The sequence below is a fragment of the Pocillopora damicornis genome, chromosome 2 (genome assembly GCF_964200805.1).
Source record: "Pocillopora damicornis chromosome 2, jaPocDami1.2, whole genome shotgun sequence".
Taxonomy (NCBI): Eukaryota; Metazoa; Cnidaria; class Anthozoa; order Scleractinia; family Pocilloporidae; genus Pocillopora; species Pocillopora damicornis.
Genome location: NC_142671.1, coordinates 2,740,766 through 2,763,959, shown reverse-complemented (window position 1 = coordinate 2,763,959; position 23,194 = coordinate 2,740,766). Strand labels below are relative to the sequence as shown.

At 37.8% G+C, this 23,194-nt stretch overlaps 2 protein-coding genes across 2 annotated transcripts in view; both read left to right on the top strand.

Annotated features, from left to right (window-relative positions):
• The first annotated feature begins 1,216 nt into the window (after positions 1-1,216).
• LOC149049538 (ephrin-B2-like) lies at positions 1,217-11,058 on the top strand. Its single transcript, XM_089197005.1, has 5 exons — positions 1,217-1,482; positions 4,250-4,548; positions 7,952-8,053; positions 8,398-8,568; positions 9,633-11,058. Exons 1-5 carry the CDS (start codon positions 1,373-1,375, stop codon positions 9,857-9,859), a joined length of 909 nt encoding a protein of 302 aa, XP_089053131.1. The 5' UTR covers positions 1,217-1,372; the 3' UTR covers positions 9,860-11,058.
• A 7,229-nt stretch (positions 11,059-18,287) lies between these two features.
• The window catches only part of LOC113682184 (uncharacterized), a 12,073-nt gene continuing 7,166 nt past the window's right edge, over positions 18,288-23,194 (top strand). The window contains exon 1 of the mRNA XM_027199339.2: positions 18,288-19,713. Coding sequence (XP_027055140.2) covers positions 19,601-19,713 — 113 coding nt within the window. The 5' untranslated portion in view covers positions 18,288-19,600. The remainder of the gene's footprint in view (positions 19,714-23,194) is intronic.

Genomic DNA, 23,194 nt, shown 5'->3' with positions numbered 1-23,194 from the left:
CTGCCTACATTTGAAGACATGATGCCAATAATGATAATGTGGATGCTGAAACCAATTGATCAACTGACCATAGCCATTATTCATCTTTTTTTTGGTTTTGTTAGGTTTTGAAGTCAATTCAAACACAGAAATAGATAAATTTAGACCAAAGACCCATTCAACTGAGCTGACTGTTTTGAACTAATTCAAAACCAAACAATGTATATAAATTCCTAATTTGATTATGTGTTAACTTGACAAATATGCAATTTTGCTACTATTTTGAGAAAAAAATGCTCTCACAGTCACAGGAATTGTTTTATCAAGTTGGTGGACTAGGACTTAACTCTGGCTGCCATTTTAGGCTTGTACAGATAATTTCTGGAAGAAATTAATATGATGTGTTATTTGTTAATGTATAACCTTTGACAAAAACATGATTTCATAGCTAAATTTTAAAAGCAACTTAGGTTCAAAGTTTATTATAATAGAATAATCAGAAAGGAAATTTATTAAGCTTTAATTTGATATATAGGTTGTTTGGATTTGATGAAAAGCAAAGCTTTCAATGCTTTTGAAAGGATCAACTGTCGTGTATGAGTGCGTTTCTGAAAATAAAGTCAGTTTAAGGGATTGTAACCTGAACTCAAAGTCAGCATGCTAAGGGTTAAAAAGATATATCTAAAGAATAATAAACATTATGAACTCAAACAAACACATAAAAAAGAACGACGTATATATACCTTGGCGACATTAAAAAATAAAGAAGGACGTAATGATGCCGTATTTCGTTCTTGCAGAGCGTCACATGATATAGGCTTCTAAATATTGACTCAATATTCGGATAACTGAAACTCGGGATTTTCATGTGACCGTCTGGTATTTTGTCAATTGTTTATAAATAGCTTCACCGCATTTTGAGTTAAGTGAAGGAATATAACGCTTAAGCAGTGAAACAAGCTGAATCAAGAGTATATCTATTTATGTAACAGGGCATTATAGGGAAAAGTCTCATAAAAATCACGAGTTCTTAGAGTTCTGTCACCATGTTCCGACTCCCAAGAGTTTCATATTTTTTTTCCTTGAAAGAAGTAGACTGGTAATTTGTGCGAAGGAGAAACCATAGTCAACGTTTGAAAGTTAATTAATGTTACAAAACACGACGATGTAAAATAAGGCAAATGATTCGGCGGGAATGTTTGTTAATTTTTCCTTGCATTTTCACTTCCGGTCTCGTGATTAACAACACGTAAATTTGTTTGTTTCGAATGCAAATCAACACTTCCGTAAAAAAGCATTTGAGTATCTTGGCAAGGAAATATAAGCACGTTCCTCGCTCATTAACAACAGAACATGTTAGGATCTGTTTCTGTGAGTGTTTGGAAAGTGAAACATGGGAATTGTTAGCCTAATTCAGCGCGCTTGTATAATACTCTCGCTTTTGATTGACTCTGGTAGAAGTGAACTGTATCCATCCATTCAATGGACAAGACATAATCCAAAGTAAGTGCCGCTGCAAACGTTTACATTTCGAGGCTTGTCAACACTTCAGATAACAACTTTAAAAACGTAAAAGAAGGGTTACTAATAGCTTACATCTACGGAATCTATTGTATAAGCAGCCACCGAGGAATATGAGATGATTCGATTGTTACTGTCAAAATGTTAACAAAGATGTTATTGTATTTTAGAGGTAAGGGCAATTTTGGACCAATTTTTTCAATCGACAAAGACGTTATATGTTTATGCACTGTGTTGGAAACAAATCTGATGCGAATCAAAAGGAGAGAAGGAAATTTATCGTTTAATAATTTCGATGGATAATTCTTGCAGCGCGAAAATCTTTTATTAACCCTGGACCTCATGCAGAGGGAACGTGGCTGATGTTTTCGTTTTCTTTAGCTGAAACTTTGCCGTGATTTGAACGATAAGAGCAGTAAACTACTTTCTCTTTTTGTTCTCAGTCTGATATACTCTGTTTGTGAGAACAAAGAAAGATTATCATTTGCAAATATGACACAAGTTCACTGAGGTGGATTAACAATTTACTTATACAAATGAAAATTTAAGCTCCTGCCGCTTTCATATTGCCTACGAATGCCATCTTTTATATTCATGCTTTCGGAAGCTCTTGAAAAATAACTCACAAACACCTGGTTTGAAGTCCAGCAATGAAATTCTAGAGAAATTGTCGACATTTACACTATGTCACCAGACCATTAATATTTACGTCAAGTGCAATTTTATTTCTAAGAAAACCAGGTACTTGTTACACCTTTTCCTGTTTTTCTTTCGTTATTTCCTGTTTCTTTCAAGCTAGTTTTATGCTTAACTTAGCAAAAAGAAGACTTATAAGTCGCCAACTTACCACAAGGCTAACCTGCCATAATTCAGTTAATAATTTAAATGCTTATAGCAAGGAAATTCTCTAATGAATTTTGCGAAAAGAAAAGGACTCGCATAATAATTCCCCTATGCCACCAATATCTTCTCAGAAACTTACTTCCAGCTTGATTGAGAAGGAAATACAAGAATTTTAGCTAATTTTGGTACATCAATTTGCCTTCCAGCCGACGGAGTTTTGGTTGCACACGTATATCACAATTGTTATGCACCTTGCTTCTTGGCGAAAATCCCTTATGTATCTAATGATGATGCTAAGAATTTTCGACTTTGCAGAGCGGCGAAAAAATTAATTTGAAGTACTACATATCTTTTATTTTTAGCAAGTTATGGTTCTGAGCATCACACTTATTTTATCCATTGCGTGAAAGCCTTGAAGATCGACTTAGGCAAAATGTTTATCTTTAGTCGATGACGTAATCAGAACAACTTGAATTTCGCTTTTACATAGCTCTCAACTTGGCAAGCCTAAGGAAGAACGTTACATCAAGATACAATGAAAAATCTTTAGCTTGCTATTAAGATAAATCTGTTGCGAATCTGTTTCATGTAAATTTTTATACCCATTTCGAACCATGCTTATTCAAATTTTGTTTCATTTTCATAATTAGCCTCAGACCTATTATTATTTCTTCTCTACCATCACAAGGACTTGTGCTAATCTAAAAAATTGCTGGTATTAGTTTTTAATTACTCCAATATGGTATCGAAGTTGGCCTTGGCTTCGCTTCGTCAGAGCAGAAAATAGCCGGAAGGAATGAACTCGATCGTGCTCCTTTGGCGAAAACATCACGTGAGTGCTTAGACGCAGTTACGAAAACAGTTGCTAGATATTTGTTAATGTTGGTGGCTGCCATGTTGATGGGGGATCTTTTTAATCGGTTGCCGAGTAACCAGCTCAGGCAGAAAAGACAATTGCTAAAAGAACATCAATAATGAAAAACATTAAGCCATTGGTTTTCCTAAGTGCAGGTTTCCCCTGATCTTGCCTGTTGTTATGGGTCTAAACAGGTATTTGTTTGAAACAGATTCAGCTGACTTGTGTTGACCTTTACATCAAGCTTATTTATAGCGATGATACCTGCTGCATGCATAGAATGATGTGACTTTGTTTCTGCTTGTCACACGTTTGTCTGTTACTCACATAGAGATTTTATGAAATCGTATATCAATCCTGAATCCCAAAAAGTCTCAGAAATGGTACATGAGAAATCGTGCTGAAGTGATCGTGAGAAAATTATGCATCTATATTTGCCTAATAATGGAGCCCTTACTCAGCCAAAAAGCTTTTGACATGATATAAGATGTTGACTATGATTATACAGCTTTTTGTCTATCAGTCTAAAGCTCTTAGAAACATTACGGTACTTAGATACAAGAGAAAACACAAGAAAATAACGAACGACTATTCATCGAAGTGGAAGTGACAAAACACCTCCTCGGAAAAGCTGCTCACATCTTAACAGATTATATCCACGGACAAATATCTGTGCCTTTTTTTGGTGCCAAATAGAGGCTTTTGTTCATCTAGCCACTGACACTGAGTTTATGATAAAACACTCAGATAATAAGGCACGAAAACACGATTTCAACTCATTTATTCCTGCGACGATTACAATATCGTGCAAATTGCGCTCGAGTTGCTCGCAGGTGAATAGCAAAGGATATCCAGCTGTTCAGAGCCCAGAAAAGAACAGATAACGCTTTGCAGCTGATAAATCGCTCCCTGAGGAATAAGCGTTACATACTTCCCTTTCCATTGGATAGAGATCTATCCAGTGAGTAACGAAAAACTGGAGCCTGGATGCGAGCCCTCGACCTTATTAACAGATCAGTCTCATTCGATCATTTCCATTGTTTGTTGTAGATTTGCATCGAATAGGACACAATGCGTTCACCCAATGTCTAAAGTGATCTTCGTGTGCCCAAACACAGCTACAATAGTAAAAAGACTCGTTCACAGTAGTTATGTAGATCCACAGTACGAAAATCTGTGGCTGGTCAGGAAACAAAGTTACGAGCGGTGTGTAATAAATACGACCACTGATACGAGACTATGGTTGTGCGACGAACCGCTTAAACTGAAATATTACACCGTGACTTTTAAAAGATTCAGCGCCAGCAAGGAGCCCGAATTTCAGCCAGGAAAAGATTACTATTTTATAGGTAGGTCCCACCATTTCAAATTATACGATAAGCTGAATTACGCTTTTTGATTGGTTCCCGTTATGACCTATTTATGACCTATTAGAGGGGAATACATCGATGACGTCACCATAACAAGTTTATGCTTTTTTGTTGTATTAAACTATAGATTTCATTTTGCCATGAGTCTGTTTCGCAGTAACAGAGCACAGAAAAATGTGGAAAAATAATGATCACTTATCTTCCAAATTTTTTTTCTGACCACATATTTGACGTTATCTGTGATCTACTACTGAATAGACGCACGTAGCCTACGTGTAGCCTCCCCCCCTACCCCCCAAGGTGAAACACGTAGGCTAAGACGCATGGCAACACGGAATCTATTTGTTAAATTGACAATACTGGCTTCAAACCGGAAGTCAGAGACTTAACGAAAACCATCATTATCCGAGTTAAGTCAAATCAAGTCGAATCATCAAGACTTCCGCTCAAAATGTCAATCACTGACATCATAAACAGTCCTTTTCCAGAACGCCGCTGACGTGGGTGATCACACACGCACAAACACCCCCCCCCCCCTTTCCCTCCCTCCCTCCTCCATACCTCGAGCTATTCACACATACAGGTACGGTAGCGAAAAAATTGACCATAAAAACAATGACGGACAAGCGCCATCCGCTTTCAGTCTCTTAGTTCGGCTGTCTGCAAACCTAAAATCCTCGTCTTCGAAATGTTCTGTACACTTTGGTACGCGATGTTACTTATTTTATCCTAAGATTTCACAGTCTATGTTTTAAAAAAAACCGAAAAACAACCATGACATTTAAAATCGAGACGAGACAAAATAATTTGTCAGACAATTTACTGTGATAATAATAATAGTAATCTTTAATGAGGATGCCAACGTCACAAAGTGGTTTACAGAAGGGTCCTCAGAAGAATACTAAGTTTAGATTAAGAACTAGTTAAACATACAAAAATGTAAAAGATTAAAAGAGTATATACAATCATCAAGCATCAAATATAACTAGTTAAAAATACAGGAATGTAAAAGATAAAAAGGATATACAAAGGGTAGAAAGCAAAGAATGTCGTTAAGAATCAAAGATGACTTTGGACAGGCCACGTTTAAAAGCAGGCAGTGACTCTGCATTCCTTAATGAGGTGTGTAACCCGTTCCATATATCAGCGCTAAAATTTACTGACGACCAATGACCCCGTCTTTCTGTGGCACTGGATTTGCGAATGTCATCTCCCGATCTTGTGTAGTTACTATGAAATCACCATTGAATGTGATAGGGATAGAGTGACAGAAATGGTTGTTAATCAATTTATACATAAAAATAGCATGATGTTCTTTTCTACGTCGCAATAATGACTTCCAGCCAAGTCTCTTTAGCGCTTCAGCTGCAGAAAAGTGCGTAGGAAGGTCTAAAATGAGGCGAGCGGTCTTATTCTGTAACACTTGTAGCTCAGACATTAAGGAGGCATTCCCGCGATCTCCCCAAATGATATCCCCATAGTCAAAAAGAGGTAAAATGAAACTATTAAAAAACATAATTCTAGCATTGAGGGGGAGGTAAGATTTAATACGCCTTAAGAGACTTAACTTTTCACTGATCTTACCACGAATATAATCAATGTGGTCAGTCCAGGAAAACCGGTTATTAATCACAATCGTATAAGAATCTACATTATCGAGAGGGATATCATCAGCAGAAATAAGGATGGACCCAACTTTGCTTAAGCGGGAACTACTACCAATAAGTAAAAATTTGGATTTCTTAACATTCAGAGTAAGTTGGATAACCGGAAGCCATTTACATATACGTCTTAAGTCAGCATAAATCTTGCTTTGTAAATCTACAGTAGATTTGGAGGCGAGATATAGAACAGTGTCATCTGCATTTAAAGTGACCTGATAGAACTGCAAAACGTCAGGTAGATCATTAATGTAAATTATAAATAGAAGCAGGCAGGTAGAGGCAGGTAATCGCGCTTATTCATAAGATCTGTAACGTGAGAGTTCAATCAAGGAATAGAAAGCCTCTGACCCGGCTTGTTCTTTTAGGAGCATGGGATTCGGCAACCTCTGAGAATAGTTTACTCCAGGTGTTAATGCAGTCATCGATATCTTCATGGTTGTTTACAGCCACATGCCAAGGTACTTGGCGGAGTTCAGATACAAAGGAGTCTCTATTGTAGTTTTTATACGAGCGAAATTGAATCGTTTTTGGTGGAGCTCGATAACGACCGCTCTTCATTGCGCAGTAAACTAAAGAATGATCGCTCAAACCAGGATCTATAACGTCGGACTCGGTAATTTTTCGTTGAGCATTGGTAAAGCACAAGTCGATGAAAGATTCAGAGTGTTCCGTGACGCGCGTTGGAGATTCAATCACTTGCTTGAGATCGTGAAGCTCAGTAATTCCCTTGAGCAATCGTTTCTGAGACGAATTTGCATTTCTCCTTCCAACTGGAAAATCAATGTCAAAGTCACCAAGCACGACCTTGTCAAAGCCAGAGTCAATCTTAGACAGTGACTCACTGAAGTTATCAATAAAATTGTCTTTAGGTTGATCTGGTGGTCTGTAGATACAACCAACAACAAGAGGTGTACAGATTATTTCGGTTCACTTGAATCCAAACAGCTTCATTTTAATTATTTAGATCTTCGCGAACAGTAAAATTTATAGAAGCGCGGCAATAAATTGCCACTCCTCCACCAGCCTTTCTTTGGCGATCCCGCCTCACACAGCTATAGCCAGGCATAAGAATCTCGTCATCAGGCATCATATCATTTCGCCAAGTCTGAAATAAATTAAACAACTTTGCACCGCCCATGACGAGATTCACTTGATCCATCTTGTGTAGCAGACTACGAATATTAAGATGAGCTAGAGCCAATACTCTACTTTTGGGGCCAAACGATAATCCAGAACTGTTTAATTGAAATGTAGGACCAGGTTAAGGACAGATATCACCAGCTAATAGTATAAGACCAGCAGCACACAGACTAAGCTGTGTAACGTTCAGGATTCTGTAGGCCTTGAGCGAGGGAACAGTAGTAGTAAACCGTGCAGATTGAAACACAAATTCGTGGGACCACAAGTTGAAGACTTGAAATATAGCATGGATAATTTACTTTTGAAGCTTACAATCTTGAAGGTATTTATGAAAAGACAAATCAGAATTTGTCGAATATTGTGACAGTTACAAACGCAACACTAGTGGACCATTCTCTACCCTTCGCAGTTAATTGAGTATGGCCGCTACTGTTGTTTACCCATGTCGGACCACGTGACCAATCTATGACGTATGAAGCTGAAAAGGTCTATTAAGCAGGAAGGTTCAGGTTACTTAGTGAGGTGTATGAATTTCTTTGAAAAAATTTTAATAGTTTAAGTTTTTTTTAATCGACTAGCAACTTCAGATGGAAGAAAAGAGTCCCTCAACAGTACGTCTGGTGGAAACTGTCGAACAAACAGAATGAAGCTGAAATTCTATGTTTGCACAAGCAATGCAGGCAAGTCGCCGTTAAAAGTTTCAAGGAGAAGCCCTTTCATTTGGAAAACGGAAAAAAGAGGGCTGATTTACAGTGTCACAACTGCTTCCAGGGTCACAAAATTAATTGATCACACTACAGGAAAGGAACGATGATTAAAGTGTTTACAACCAGTGAAAGGAAAGATGACATCGTATTATTTTAGATTAAATTTATTTCATGTTTATGGCAGTCAAATCATTGATTTTACCAAATCATTACGCGTTTTTACAGACTTCTGTAAAAATAAATAAGTTTGGTCCGGTGCAATCTTGCGACCTTTTATTTCTAATTTATTTTAATTTTCGATGTTTCTGTCTTTGTAGATCCACGTTGCAAAAGTGAAGACGAGTGTAATAGGGTCTCTCCAACACAATCTGAATTTACCTCCTCTGATCCTACCAGCCCGACAAAAACTGTTGAATCTCATGCAACTCTCAACTCGAACATATCATGTGTAAACAATTCTCACCCCACGATAAGAATCATCAATCCTGGTAAGTGAAAGGGCTGACTCGTTCATAATCAGTTCAATGTTACTGGTATTCACTACAAAATGTCACCTGGAATGCTCATGTAACTCAAGCAGTTAAACAAGCAGTAAATAGTAATCCATAAATAAGTTGCAACTTGGAAGACGTTCTATAAGCACCGTCCCTAAGGAATACTGTAACTCAGTTGTACCTCCGTGCTCCTCCACTGTCTCGATAGAGAATGTACACCTGTTTGTCCATGAGTACAACACCCAATCCCTTTCGGAGTGTCGTCAAGAAGATTGAGTGAATTAATAACCCTTTGAACGACTTGAAGAAATGACACGAAGACATAAATTCGAACTATGGAATCATTCATCACTCACGGGTTTATTACGAAACAACAGAATTAAAAGCTACCAGTTGCCTAGTTAGCTCAGTTGATAGAGCACTGCACTGGTATGGCAGAGGTCATTGGGTTCAACTCCCGTAAAAGCCTGAATTTTTTTCAGGATTTATTTCCACTATTGCTTAGGTAGTGTTCATAATTGCGAAGGTTACTCTCATATTCATTTAATAGCCCTTTGCACCACTCCAGGAACCTCCCTGTAAGCTTGATGAAATTTGAATTTTCCAGTCCCTTTCATTTCATCACCCATCCCTTCCCTTGACACTTCGTGGCCGGGATTTCTGAAGGTGGAAGGGGGGTGACTAGATTTGTGCGCGCCACTTTGTTCATTGTGTATAAGCTGGCTATCTGCAGGTATCTCAGGATCCTCCCCTCTGTAAGTGCATTCTTTGGAAAGGAACGGTTCAGGGTTTACCTTCAGGGAGATTCTTTCTTGCCAGTGTGGTAACTATGTTCCTATTAAATCATTTTATCGCAACTGTAGCAAACCTTGTTTTCTAAGTCGCTGTGCTGATTCGGAAAAGCCCTGGTCACCAGGCTCGCATTTTTCTCCAAAGAAAAAACTCTTCGAGGCTTTTTAACCAATGTCATGCGATAATGTATTGAAAAACTGTTCTAAAGGCGAAGACAGTTTTTTACCAGTCAATAGAGAGATTACAAAAGTGTTTTCTTTTTACAGATGATCCTGAAAAAGAAAAGGACGTGTTATCAAGTACATCAGGTTATGAGATTTCTATTGGTTTTCTTGGGGTTATGATCTTTCTTCTGCTAGTTCTTTCCACTATTCTGAGCTACAAGCTTCATCTTAAAAGAAAAGTTCCGGCTTCTTCGTCACGTAGCAGTGCGCTTTTGATGAACGAAAGCAGTAATGGCAGCGCAAATGGAGACTCGGAATACCGTGCATAGTTCTGTTTGATTTAGAAAGCGGCCGACTACTTCCACTCGATTTGAGCTTTGGTTGGCTATATCTGCGCTAAGAATGACTAAGATCGGGTGACAATTCTCGGACGATCCTATTGCGTCTTTTCAAGGTGTTTCAAAATGGTTTTGCTAACATGGGTTGACTATTTTCTGACATACCGGGTTTCCATGGCAACAGTAGACTTCAAGAAAGACTTTGCTCGGCTGTTAATAATAATAATAACTTTATTTAAGTGTCAGTGTATTTTAGCACTGCTGTGCTAATTGGGAACAGTGTAAATAAGGAAACAAATATCGTAAATGAACAGAAACTCGTTAAAAACCCCAACTGGTAGGAGGCAGACCAGTTGGCTATTTACAAAGCGTGCAGGAGTTGAATTCGGGGCCACCGAAGACAAATCCATCCAGTGGCAGGGAGGAGGACTTGAACCCGGGACCTCCGGCTTACAAGTGCAGCGCCCTAACCTCTAGGCCACGCTCGCCTCCTCCCTGTTTCAAAAAGCAGTTTGATGTCCCTCATTTTTATCATTTATTCGCAATCAGCATATCAATATTCATCTTTCTTTAGGTAATGGTAATAGGAATAAGTAGAGTCCAATTCGGTCTTAAATCGTACGAGTTTGATTATCCTGACTATTATGATTACAGACCGAACTGGACAACGCGAAGAAACATTACAATTTCCGGGGCAAGACGAATAGCCAAGTTTTAATTAAAGTTTTATTTAGTTGATTTTAATTAAATTAATTGAGTTTTAGTTAAAACAAATACATATAATCGTCAAGAGGCCGTCCCACAAACACGAACAGCAGAAAAGAAAAGATAGACAATCCTCGAAAGGACCCCTGAGTTTATTGATCCTATACAAGAATTTAACATTTCTAGTCCTTTGCCAATATGTGCTAAAATTTACAGTTGGTAATTGTATAATTTTTTATTATCATTTTTCAATGTCAGTTTACGCAACGCTGTGAAAGAAGCTGAAAGGATGAGCAAGAAGATTTGATAAATTCTTTTCTCCAAGTCATTAATTGCGCCTAATTAGATCCACGCAGAAAATCAAGCAGGAAAACGCGTTTTTAGTAATTTTTAGCATTTTTATACATACACATCGTACGTACAGAGGTTAATTAGTTTATTTATAGCCACACTTTTGAAAATTAAAAAATAATTTAAATGCCCATTCATGAACTTGTTGTGTTTTGATCCTTACCTGATTTCTTGTGTAACTAGTTAGTGACTAAGAAGAATTGATACCTAACGTTAAAGTTAACAGACCCACTAAAAAAACTTCGGCTGGCCGCGTGTAACACAACCTACAGATCGACAAAAAGAAGTATAAGCAAACCAAGGTGCCTCGTTCGCATTCTACCTTCTTAGTTACTCCGGATTAAGCAAGTGAAATGTTTGAAAAATATGACGAGGAACGCGTTATTTACGAGCGTAAAAGCGATTATGACACCCAGTTCGTGGTCACTTGAAAATTGGTTGTAGCGAAAACAAAAATCCCCGAAAAGAGAATTTAAGAACGAGAACCCGAAAACAAGAACCCCTTCCTTTTTTTTTTCTTTTCAGTATGATATTGTTATGGTTCCTCGACGGAAACATCCAGAATGAAACACTGGTTTTTCATGGGCATTTGTTCCCCCCGAACTAAGTGCCAATGACAACCGTGTGAGAACTGTTGGATTTTCAGTTCCTTATTGCTTCCTAAACAGCCCTCATCAATTTTTGAGTGTGGTACTGTAATGGGAAATTTCCCAGCTAAACCAATATGAAACGAAAACTCGAGGAAAAAGCATCGTAGCTAGCATTGCAGATCAGTGTAAAGCTCGATCGATTGTATCATCGATTATGGCCTGTTTTAGATCGTCCTAATCCTGTTCAATAAGATCGACCGTGCTTATTCAAAATTCCACACTTGCATACAGACCCCATCTAACATTTTATTGGCTTTAATTTAAAGTCATTTCGGAGTAACGGGCTGCAATAGAAACTCCGCAAGGTTTTCATTTAAATTTAATGAAGTTTCGGATTTACAAGTAGAATGACAAATCTGAGGTAGGCTTAAAACAGAATACAAGACTCCCTAAAAATAAGCCACCAATTATTACATCTACAGAATCAATTAAGTGATAAAATTGTCTAAAAATTCGTTAGTGTAACATGTCAGTTATAAAAGACATGCGAAATGAACGCTTGTCAATAAAATTATTGTAAATAGACTAATGATTTAGTAAAGTACAGTGTGAAATTAAAAAAAATCTACATTGAACTTATCATGATAAAAGGCCATCAAATTCTTACGAAAGATCGACAAGGTGTTTGACTCTCTTATACTAAGATGTAGTTCATTCCACAGGCGACAGATTCGAACAAAAAAAGAATTCTTAAAGACGTCAGTCTTAGTCGAAGGGCTAACGCTCAAAACGTCAGCATTTTTACCCTTTACGGTGGCTAATTTACGTTTTCAACCCAGTTGTTAACACTAAATTACTTGCTGAAAGGGACATCAAGCGTTAAATGATCAAAGTTTCTCAACGGTTTGATACAAGAGCGAAACAATACATAATCGAAGATATTTAACTTGCATATATTCTTAAAACACTTAAAAAAGTGAACTGAATCATTAATTTCTCTACGATACTGCAAAGGTAATAAATTTGATTTACTGAGGCGCTCTTGCTCCGAATAATCCCTACCAAGAATCTCGTCACCCTGCGTTGGACCTGTTCCAAATTGTTGATGTTTCGTTTGGTATGAGGTGACCATACCACGCTAGCATATTCAAGTCGTGACCGAATCCAAGTAATATAAAGCAATTTCTTTGTACCTATATCAGTTATGTCCCTGCTCGTACGGTAAAGGAGATTAAGCATTCTTTGAGCTTTCGAAGAGATGAGATCAACGTGATTATTCCAGCTCAAATCGTGGCTAACCAAACCCAAGGTAATAGCCTTTATCAATGATTGATCCTATAAGAGCCACCCTTAGAACCTTCTACTTCTTGCCATGAAACTCCATTCCCCAGATACGAGACCACTGAAATGTTTGATTCAATTCATCATGCAATTTGTCACCGTCATCCCGCCCAAGAATTAAGCGAAAACACTTAGAGTCAAAGAATCAAAGAATTGTAAGGCGCCCACTTCCTCGAGAAAACGATGAATAACTCTTCAAAAAAGGTAAGAGAAATTAATCAATAAGTTTTACACTCCTTTTCTCCGATTTCCCTCGCTGCTCTTTCAAGCTACTCCTACAGCCAGTTTTTAGATGTTAAAAATGACTTATTTTATCGCTCGATAAAATGTTTACATTTTCAATCACTGCCTTTAATATGCGCAATCTAAAGCAAGCAGAAATAAACAGCACACAAAAAGGCAGAGAGATCATACAATAATTTTAATTGCACATTTTCATCCCAACAGGTCTTTTCCGGAGCTGACCCTTTTACACCATGCATCCGTTGCTTTTTTAACATTCACCATTTCAGAGAGGAGAAAAAAAATAGAAGACATCAGCAAAATACTATATAAAAATAGATTTGAGCGCGCTCGGTCGAGTTGCTATCCGCCCATGTCAATCAGGGTCTCAAAGTCTTTCAAGGGCATCTCAGTTTGTATTCTTTGAGTTTCAATATAGTTCCATAATCATTAAATTGTTTTAGATATCTGTAATGTATCTATTAAACTTTATTTGACGAAAATGTTGGCTTACGCCCTTGGTATTCATTGTTTAAAAATTACAATTAGTGGGAATAAGTTAAGGTATCGATTAGGTACGTTGACGACGTACAATGATGACTACTAAGTTTCGTCGAAAATAACTTTCCCGATTAATAGATAAGTCCTTAAAATTTAAGATCCGCGTTGGCGACCATTTACAGACAAAGCGTTGCTAACAGATCATAGAGAACACATCGCAAATTGATTCAGGAGTAACTCGTATGGTCCATTAATTCAAATGAGGCGAATAAAGATGTTTTGCTAGCCGCAATCTTTACAACTGCCAAATTTGGAACGAATCTGGAGAGCTAGAGAGCAAGCTCTTTTTAAAGTTGGCTTGGTAGTTTAAAAATATGGGGGTCTTAAATTTTTCGGGTATTTGTTTTCGTAACATTCGTCTCCGCCAAAAAAAAAAATTTATATATATATATATATATATATATATATATATATATATATATATTGATATATTGCAGTTAGATATAGCTCTTTGGCATACAAAGCTTTGCTTTCATGTCCAAATTGAGCACTCTACTAGGATGAGTCATTGCTGCTAGCATTATGCATGCTCACTAGTTTTTCTAGTTTGAGCACTCTGGCATGGCTTAGATGATACCACATATGTGAGATCACTTGGGGTGGCTATATGGTCTTACCCTCATCCTAGCATCAGCACTGCACTGATGAGGCCCAGAAGGCCGAAACAGTACTGTCTGCAGTTAGTTATATTGATATATATATATATATACATATATATATATATAGTATACTACACTAGTATATAAACGATAGTCACATGAATATTCTTTCATTAAACCCCTGAAGAGTGAAGCGATTCACGAAACAGGCTTGTCGGGAAATGTAGTTACGTTCTTTTTTCCTCTCATAATATTTATTCTGCTCTGCTTCAACGTATTGAGCACTGTTCCACGCGAAAATCGACTCGCAAACTTCCTATATATATATATATATATATATATATATATATATATATATATAATGAACCTGTTGTAAGGACAAACTACCAAATCTTTCGAAAATTGTGCTCATTAGTGCTTAAAAATCAAATACGGCCACCGCCATCTTGAATATTGATTGGCAACTTAGTTGCCTTCCTTTGGCGTAACAAAGGCTTATTGTTCCTTTTTCAGAACTACGCTAAAAAGGTGTCTCTGATTCTTTACTGATTATTCGATAACCGGAGCAAAAATTTTACCTTAAATGCCACTTTTCACAGGTGGACACTATTATTTATCACATGAGGTTCAAGGTGTATGTCTGTCGAGATAGGCAAGGTTGGTCAACAATAGATAACTATAGTTAAATCTCCGACCTGCGGGTCTTTAAATCATTTAATTATTGTGGTCCAATTCCTCTTCGCTCGTCCGTCAACGATGTCTATGTCATCGTCGTCGGCAAATTCGTCCTTCACTTCGTGACATCTACCACCTCTCCTTCCTCTCCTCTGTCTCTGCCTTTTCAAAACCCACCTCAACCCATCCATTCCTTATTTCTTTTCCCAATTTTTCCCCTCCTTCTCTTGCTCTATCTCTGTAATTCAACAGCCTTACGTCCGCTACATTCTACTGAGTTGCGAGTCAAGAGATAATCTTAACATGAAGCAAACACAGCAGACAAATGCATTATTATGATAGATCATTTTAAGGGATTTTATTGTTTATAGTTATCATCATAGACCTTTACAATGGCTTTATACAAGTTAAGGAAAATGATAAATAAATATTTGTCACTTGGACGGCTATTCCTTTCAGATGCAAGATGCACGGAAAGCCAGCCGTGACAGTCGTCGAAGCAGAAAACAGGAACGGTGTTCCAAGTGTTCTCTACACGGACTCACTCAACGAACACACGAACAACTGAAGTATCGTTAAAACTCTGCAATAACACAGCATGATGTGATTACTGAATAACTTTTCATCCGAAAAAGGGATCCCGCGGAAGCATACCCTCTTTCTAACCTATATCGATGTGTCCCAAATATGCAGGGCAGGGAGTGTATCCTGGGGTAGATGTTACTCCCCCCCAATCCCCCACTTTGAAGCTGATCTTGCTTACGCCCTTGGCATTCAGTGTTTCTAAACATAACGGGACGTCGCGGCTCACCAAATCTCTATAGAAAATTGGCTGCCAATAAACTGCCAGTGAGGGAGGATCAAATGAAAATCACAGAGCCTTAGCTTTGGAGGATCAGGTAATTTGTATCGTGACATAACAAAAATCCTCCAAGCTCCCGACCTCCTTGAGATAATCATGACCATTGCACTTAAATTCGTCAAACATTTTGCTACAATGAAATCTGCGAAATGGCTTCCTCTTTCTAAATTGAATTTCGACCAATTTCCAGTACACAATAGAGAACATTGGACAAAACTTTGATTTTAGTATGTATCTAAAAGGAAGAGGATTTTACGAGGAATTCATGATTGGCTCTAGAGAAGGTATTATTGTAGGTAAATTAGAACGGGGTGTCCCGAATATTTATTTGGGGGGTTATAGTTCCTTTTAATAAAATAACCTCGTAATTGAGGTTTGCTCATTAAATCCTCAGAGCAGTTTTTTTAGCGGAATTAGCTAAATACGAATAACAATCCTAAACGTTTAGAGAAATTTGATTACAGATGTTCTAACAGGAAAGAAGATTGACACAAAAACACACTCACGGCTAAGCATCACTTTTTGGATTTATCGTCGGTATCTTAGCAACTGTGGCGGTGTTGTTCATAACCAAAATGCCTACCTGGTATGGCACATACACAAGAACAAAAATGAAAGCCATGTTAGAAGCAGCCTTTGCCTTTATTGCTTCAGTCGGAGGCTATTTGCCAAAAGATAATGCAGTTTATCATGACATAAATCGTTAGTGAAGCTGTACATGTCCAAGACGTTTAAGGGCAAGAAAACTGGGCCGAGTTCAGGAAAACTTCGAAGTCGTCTTTCGCGGTTTGAATTGCTTCAATTGGGTTTTCTCTTTTTGTTGTTGCTGATGTTGTTATCTCTTTGTTTTTATTATTAATTTCTAGTTCTCACCAAAAATTTCCAACGATTTCCTTGTTATAATTTGTTAAAACAACTATAGACAAAAGACAAAATTTCTCACCACTCTCAACCATGTTAACCATGCACCTTTGTTATTCTAAAGCTTTTCTCACATATCTCTTTCTGCAAGCTACTGACCTAAAAGCTCTGAAACTCTTTACCATCCTTTATGCGGAATTGGAAGCTTTATAAATTGAGTTCGCTTCTTCAAAGGTTTCACGTGAACTTTGTCTTGATTTCAAAAGTTATCGTTTAGATACTTAAGAAAACAAACCCAGATATATCTAATTCGGCGAACTTTGCGATAACTTTTAAGCAGAGGTTTGTACTGAAACGGAAGTAAACAGAGTACAATTTGTGATAAAACAAAGAAAGAATATAGAATTCTAATAAAAATAAGGGATTAATTTACAATATTGTGTGTACTGAGGAATCATCGTAACCTTTATTCATTCCCAGCATCTTTTATTTTCACTGGTGATAATTTAGGAAGGTACACGTATCAATCGTAATGAATGTCTATCCCGGCTCTTTTGTCGAGTCCCAACGTGGAAACAGTGTACAATGATACAATTATCATATTGTTTTCATTTTGTCTGTTGTTCTCGTCGTTGTTATTGTTTCTGCTGCTTTTTTTTCTCTTGTTATTGTAACCGTTTTACATATTCACAGCAACAGTGATATGCTTGTTCACTAACATTGAGACCTCTGTTATTTTGTTAAACAAATACGGATTCAGGGGGACCTCCAGGGAAATACCAGCAGGGAAACACAAGAGAGTCCTTTAGCAAAATTTGAAAATCGTCAGAAGTTGCACCGAAATGCACCATAAATGTAGGTTGTGATTCTAATGCATTTTAACCGTAGAAATCATTAATGATTAAGCTTTCTCGAGTTCCACCTGAAACAAGAACATTTGCGTGGATATCAACGCAATCGGACCGCAGTGAGGTGCCTCCTGAGTTCGTGCCTTCACCTCAGCGGAAACCTGCGTACATGCGTCACTGGACAAGCCTTCATTGCCGAAATTTTAGATGTGCTTCAACGCTGGCTCTTGAAATACGTTTTCCACTTCAAACTAACTGATGCATGAACTTACACATTCCGGGTTTTTGAGGGTTTTCTCTGGCCATTAAGACCGTTACGTACAACTTGTGCGAATAAGCAGGTGTCTCTGTTGGTGTGGTCGTTCATAGTTTTATTTTTGGTTACTTCTTTGTATGGACTAATTCATAAGAGAAATCGTGACCATGTTAGCTTTCCCTTAGGCAATGATAGTGTGTCAGTTCAGCTCGAAAAGACTGGAAGAATTGGGGCGCCTGGGTCGTCGAGGCAGCCGTTCTAACTTTGAGCATGCTTCAGTTTTCACGTGCCTCACGAAAAGAGTTTAGATCGGAGTTTTTTAAGATATTTGTTCAAATAATTTGGATGAGCTCTACTACGGATAAAAATTAAATCAAAACTGCTCAACAAATCATTTATCACGTCCTCTTCCAACCTGCCATGAATGACATGATTATTACACATCGCATGACATGACTATCAATCATAATTTTTTAATGAAAACATTAAAGCCAAACCGTTCTAATTAACTAATTCAAAACACAGTGGGGAGCAAGAAAGCATGCAGAGAACTGCTTAAGTTTATTTATAAGATCAATTTTCCCTTTCCCCTCGATTGCCTAAGAATAAAAACGAGCGCCAAACGTTTCTAAGATGTAGGACGTTTTAATACGAGCAATATGAGTTGCCTGTGGCTTTTTAGGAAAACAAATGTTTCGTTATTTGGGTTGTAACATGAGTTTGTCATTCTCATTATGATAAGTTTTGGCAGCCCCCTGGCCTTGCAAAGATGTTTTAACAACCAAAACTTCCATTTGCTGTGTTCATTTTCTAATTAAGAATATTCTTGCAAATGTTAATGGATACTTTCTCGTATTGGCCTATTTTTACAGTCACATAGTAAACAAGCGTAATAAACTTCGGTCTTCTCATTCAGACTAACTTTTTTCGAACAAACCTTCATTGATTTGAGTATTCCTTTGTCACTTCAGTGAGTAATAGAAACCATCTGATACATTCCGTGGTCTTCGTGGGCAATAATGTAATGTTTTTACGGCAGGGGGCACAAAAATCATAAATAAAATTGTTTAGCTTAATGAACACCAAATGAAACAACTCGATATACAAATGATTTGGCTTAAAAAGGTCATCCTAAGATCGCCAGCAGGCACTAGTACTCGCTAATCTTGAACAAATGTTACTCTAATACCTAACCAAACAACAAAATTTCCTCTTCGGCTTAAGATGTTCAGGAACATGAATTGCAAAGTTAATATAAGTTGGCGAAATTTGTTTTAGCAACAATTCTTAGCACACAGCTAGGGGAGGGTACGGACAAAACGGTACTTACTAAGGGTGGGAAGTGGGTTTGTCCTAACATTCCACTTTTCAACGCCTGTCATCCGTACGAATAAATGAGAGGTTTCCGTTTCGAGTGTCGGTGTTCCCAAGAGCATTTAAGAATTAGAGGGGTCAAGATATAGCCATAAAGCCTTTACCAGCGTCTGATCCTTGTGAGGGAAAGTTATAAGATTGGAATTTCACATTGCTGTTTTGCGAGGCGAGAGGACTTGTACCCGCGAAAGTGATAATACTGTGTGGGACTCAATCTGTCAACAGCTGTACACTCAGTATTCTCACCATATTGGTTTGCCGTGGGCTAAAATGACAGTCTGATATTCGTCGATGAAAACATTTGTTATTTGTGGCTGAAGGATTAAGGAGAACCAAAGCGTTTCCGGTGCGTTTAAAGACTTCGCTGGAGAGGAAGCTGTGAAATATTCTTCTCTCCAACTGTGGTGAACGGAACTGAGGGAAAAACCACAGCAAGAAAACTCGCCTCACTTCACATGACTTGCGTCGTTTAACGAGAACCTACACGATGCCGCGACGAACGTATTCCTTCTTATTACTTTTAGCTCAGATCGTCGCTCTTTTCGATGTTTTGAAGGGTGCTGTTTATCCATCGATTCACTGGTCTCCGCAAAATCCTCTGTAAGTCAAACATTTTCTTTACTCATTTGTGTGTAATGATTTAATAAGATTAAGCACGCAGAATCATTGGCTCTTCTTGAATATCACTCGCTGCCTTGTGGAGTTTCACGTCCTTGCACCATGTCCGCGTTTCATTTTCGTGTTTCTGTGATTACATTTTGACGGTTTGAGCCTCTGACACTAGTTGATTGCACTCCCTATAGAAATAGCCCAATTTTCTATTGTCTTGTTCCATAATTACCTGTTTTGTGCGGTGCTTTTATGCTGTTCGATCGTAGGACAATCAACGTTATCAGATCGATTGCGTTCGAGGCAACTACTTCGTAAATTTATTGGCGGTTTCCCTTATCTTCATATGTGTCGAAAGTTGCTGATAACACAATGGGGAAACTTGAAACTAGCGCTATCGCGATTGTATTTCTTCAGCGTGAATTGGGAATGTCTCATCTTTGTTTTACTTGCGAATGGACATGATTCACACTGCATTTGTTTAGTATTTTTGTTGAAATAATAATTTAGCATTGCGAGAATCCGCTCCTACATGGTTTTATCTCAGATTGCCAAACAGAGCTGTCGTAAATCTTTATTGTTATTTCAATCCCTAGCTATCCTTGTTAGCTTTTGTTTGGTTTCGCTCATGTCGCGCGTTGTTTACATTAGCCTTGCGTTCGGTTTTGCGTCCGCGGTGCAATATGTGCTTTGTCAAAATAGAGTACACGAAACTTAACGCATGATATAGTTTACTACTCTTTTTAGACAAGCATAATAAAAGTCTGACACGTTGTTAATCAATATAAGACCAATGACCTTTCCAAGTTCATGGAACAGCGCAAACCCAGTGTGTTGAAGACGAGAGCAAGGAGAAGATTTAATTAATTCGGCATTCCTAAATAATGGATGTGTACACAGTTTGTACTGCACTAGAAATTCTTAATTTGCAAGATATTTTCATTCAGTGGATACCGCATAATAAAAGTCGTGTTTTGGTTATAAACGTATTCAAAAGTCATGGCAGTTTCAATTAAAACAGCTGGGTAAACTAGAATTCAGTTTAACAGTGAGGAAGGCAGGACACAAACGTATCTATTCATGTTCAAACCAAGAATAAACGCTGTTTAAGTTTCACAATACTAAGAACACAAACCGGAAACTCTATTTGCTTATTTCATATCCTTAAATCAATTTTACTTTAGTTGCTTGACATGAATTTCCCTGGTCGGTTTTGCCTGTGTGATTTCAAACAAAGATGGATGACCTATTGAATTGTACGAGATGACCCAGTGCAAATTAAGTTTAATAAAATTGCGGTCCCTCAGAACAAAAGAAGATATGGCGGTTTAATTTGGCCAACGGTGCGCTCAATACGAAGACGGTTGATTAACTCAGCAGATGCGAGACAAAGGCGAAACAATTTTCACGTTGGACTTTTAGGGATCTTTCTTAGGGGTAATCCTGTTTGCGGAGAAAATTACTTAGTCTGCAAACTCTAGGAATTTCAAATCCCCACATGTTTTTTCAGTTATTCCGTTACTGCAAAGGATAACAACGTTGACTTGTCGACATAACTCGATTATCACACGAAGAAGATCAGATCCACAGCCAAAAATCACATTATAAAACTACAAAATTGCGCTCAACATTAGAGGAGAGATGGCAAGGATTGCCATAACTTTTATTGTAAGCAGATCACCAAGAGAGAACAAGTCGCCATATTGATAGCAGCACTTAATATACTAATACATACAACTTACATGTATTTCTCCCAAAAAAGGGGACATTTGATAGTTATAGTTATCGAAATTGCCCAAAAAAGAATTTGACATAAAATTAGAACGTGATGAAATGATATATGTTGATGTTAGTAACCTAATATTGTAATTCACCTCAAACCCCAGTCAACATTTGTCAAAATACGCGCGGAGATATAAGCTTGTTTGCTTTTTCCAAGTTCACTCTTGTCAGACCTTTGAGAAAAACATCCTTGAATATGGCGTCATTAGACAGATTTAAGATTTTTTAGGAGTTTTCGAGCTAAATTTGACACAGCGAGTACGTGTGAAAATGCGAATACGATATAATTGTGAACACTCTGAACACCTTATTGGGGTAATCGATCTGAATTTTCTTTTTCTCGTCACTCAACGAAATCCAAATAGTTAGCAACCAGGTGACAAGAAGTACTTCTTAAAAATTTTTCTCCGAAAGAACTGACTGAGGAGATAGATGAGAGACAGAGAGACTGAACAATTCAAAATAAACCCCTGTCTAGCACTTCCAAATCACAACCTAAAATGTTTACGATATGAATGTCGGATTGTTCTGTCGAACTAATGTTGTCTGAGCTGACGTCTCGGCCGGAGTTCCGGCAGTCCGACTGTTACGAAATGGATGAACACTAGTCGTTGGTGAGGTCATGAGCAGGTTGTTGTACGGGGCTAAATTACAGAAATATCTTCACGAATAAGAGAGTAGATTCGCAGCGTTCGTTTGTTCAATGAAACGACACTCTTTCAGGAAAATTTTAACTTAGACCCTCTCGAACTTAGCGCGCAATCTTTTTAATCTCGCGTGTACTTTGCGCATCCCTATTAAAGGATTACAAATAAAGATTCTTTGAAAGGGATAGTGTAGGTCATGTATCCGATATAATTCAAGTTTTACGTCTAAGACAACTTTCCAGTGTAAGATACGTGATGGACAGTTGGAAGGTTTCCTACGCAACAGAGAAAGTCTCTTTTTCCACTGGAGAAAAAGGTTCTTGATTTTTATGTACTAAACTTTGAACGCTAATGTTTCTCAAAGTTTTTTTTTCCTTTTTTTTTTTTTTCACTCATTTAACCCACAAACAAAATATAGTAAAGTTTCCTTTAATGACCGCTGGGTGGAGTGATATTATCGACATGAGCACTGCACATCCATATCTGTGGAAAGCTGAACCTTGTTGAGGCTTTTAGCCCGAGTAATAACATGCATCTGTTTATTTTCTTCTTCTAGATTTATCAGTCCTCTTTCATTCCAATATGCATCGTTTGCTTTTCACGGAAATAAGTTGTAGCTCCAAATATCTCGCCAATGGTAGGAAAAAGGGGGCTTCGCTGTTTTCAATTCGTGCAAGTCGAGTGTGCATCGTTTTCCTGTCACTCATGAATTAAAACATGTCACATTTTAAGTTAGAAACTTGAATACGTTCTTGAAAGCGAATGACCTTACCCTTTCGGAGAGCCATAAAGGAGCAAGAGATAAAATCACATGATAATTATGTGTTTTGGAAGATATCTGTCAAGACAGGATTAACGAGGAATACAGACTATTTTCGGCTGAAGGGATCTGATTTCGCGCATATGGTTTCAATTTGTCGGAGAATTTCACAAATTTGTAACCCCTCGGGTTGGAGCGAAGATTCCAGGGATGACCTTAAACTATAGTAATTTCTATGCATGCATCCATTCCGAGTGATTTTTTTCCTTCAAAAAAGGCATTC

Bases quoted from the DNA above. Each gene is read 5' to 3' on its own strand.
- LOC149049538 (XM_089197005.1), top strand. From the start codon at position 1,373: ATGGGAATTGTTAGCCTAATTCAGCGCGCTTGTATAATACTCTCGCTT. The intron at 4,549-7,951 runs GTAGGTCCCACC...TTAATCGACTAG, and splicing joins AAAAGATTACTATTTTATAG to CAACTTCAGATGGAAGAAAA. The intron at 8,569-9,632 runs GTAAGTGAAAGG...TTCTTTTTACAG, and splicing joins GATAAGAATCATCAATCCTG to ATGATCCTGAAAAAGAAAAG.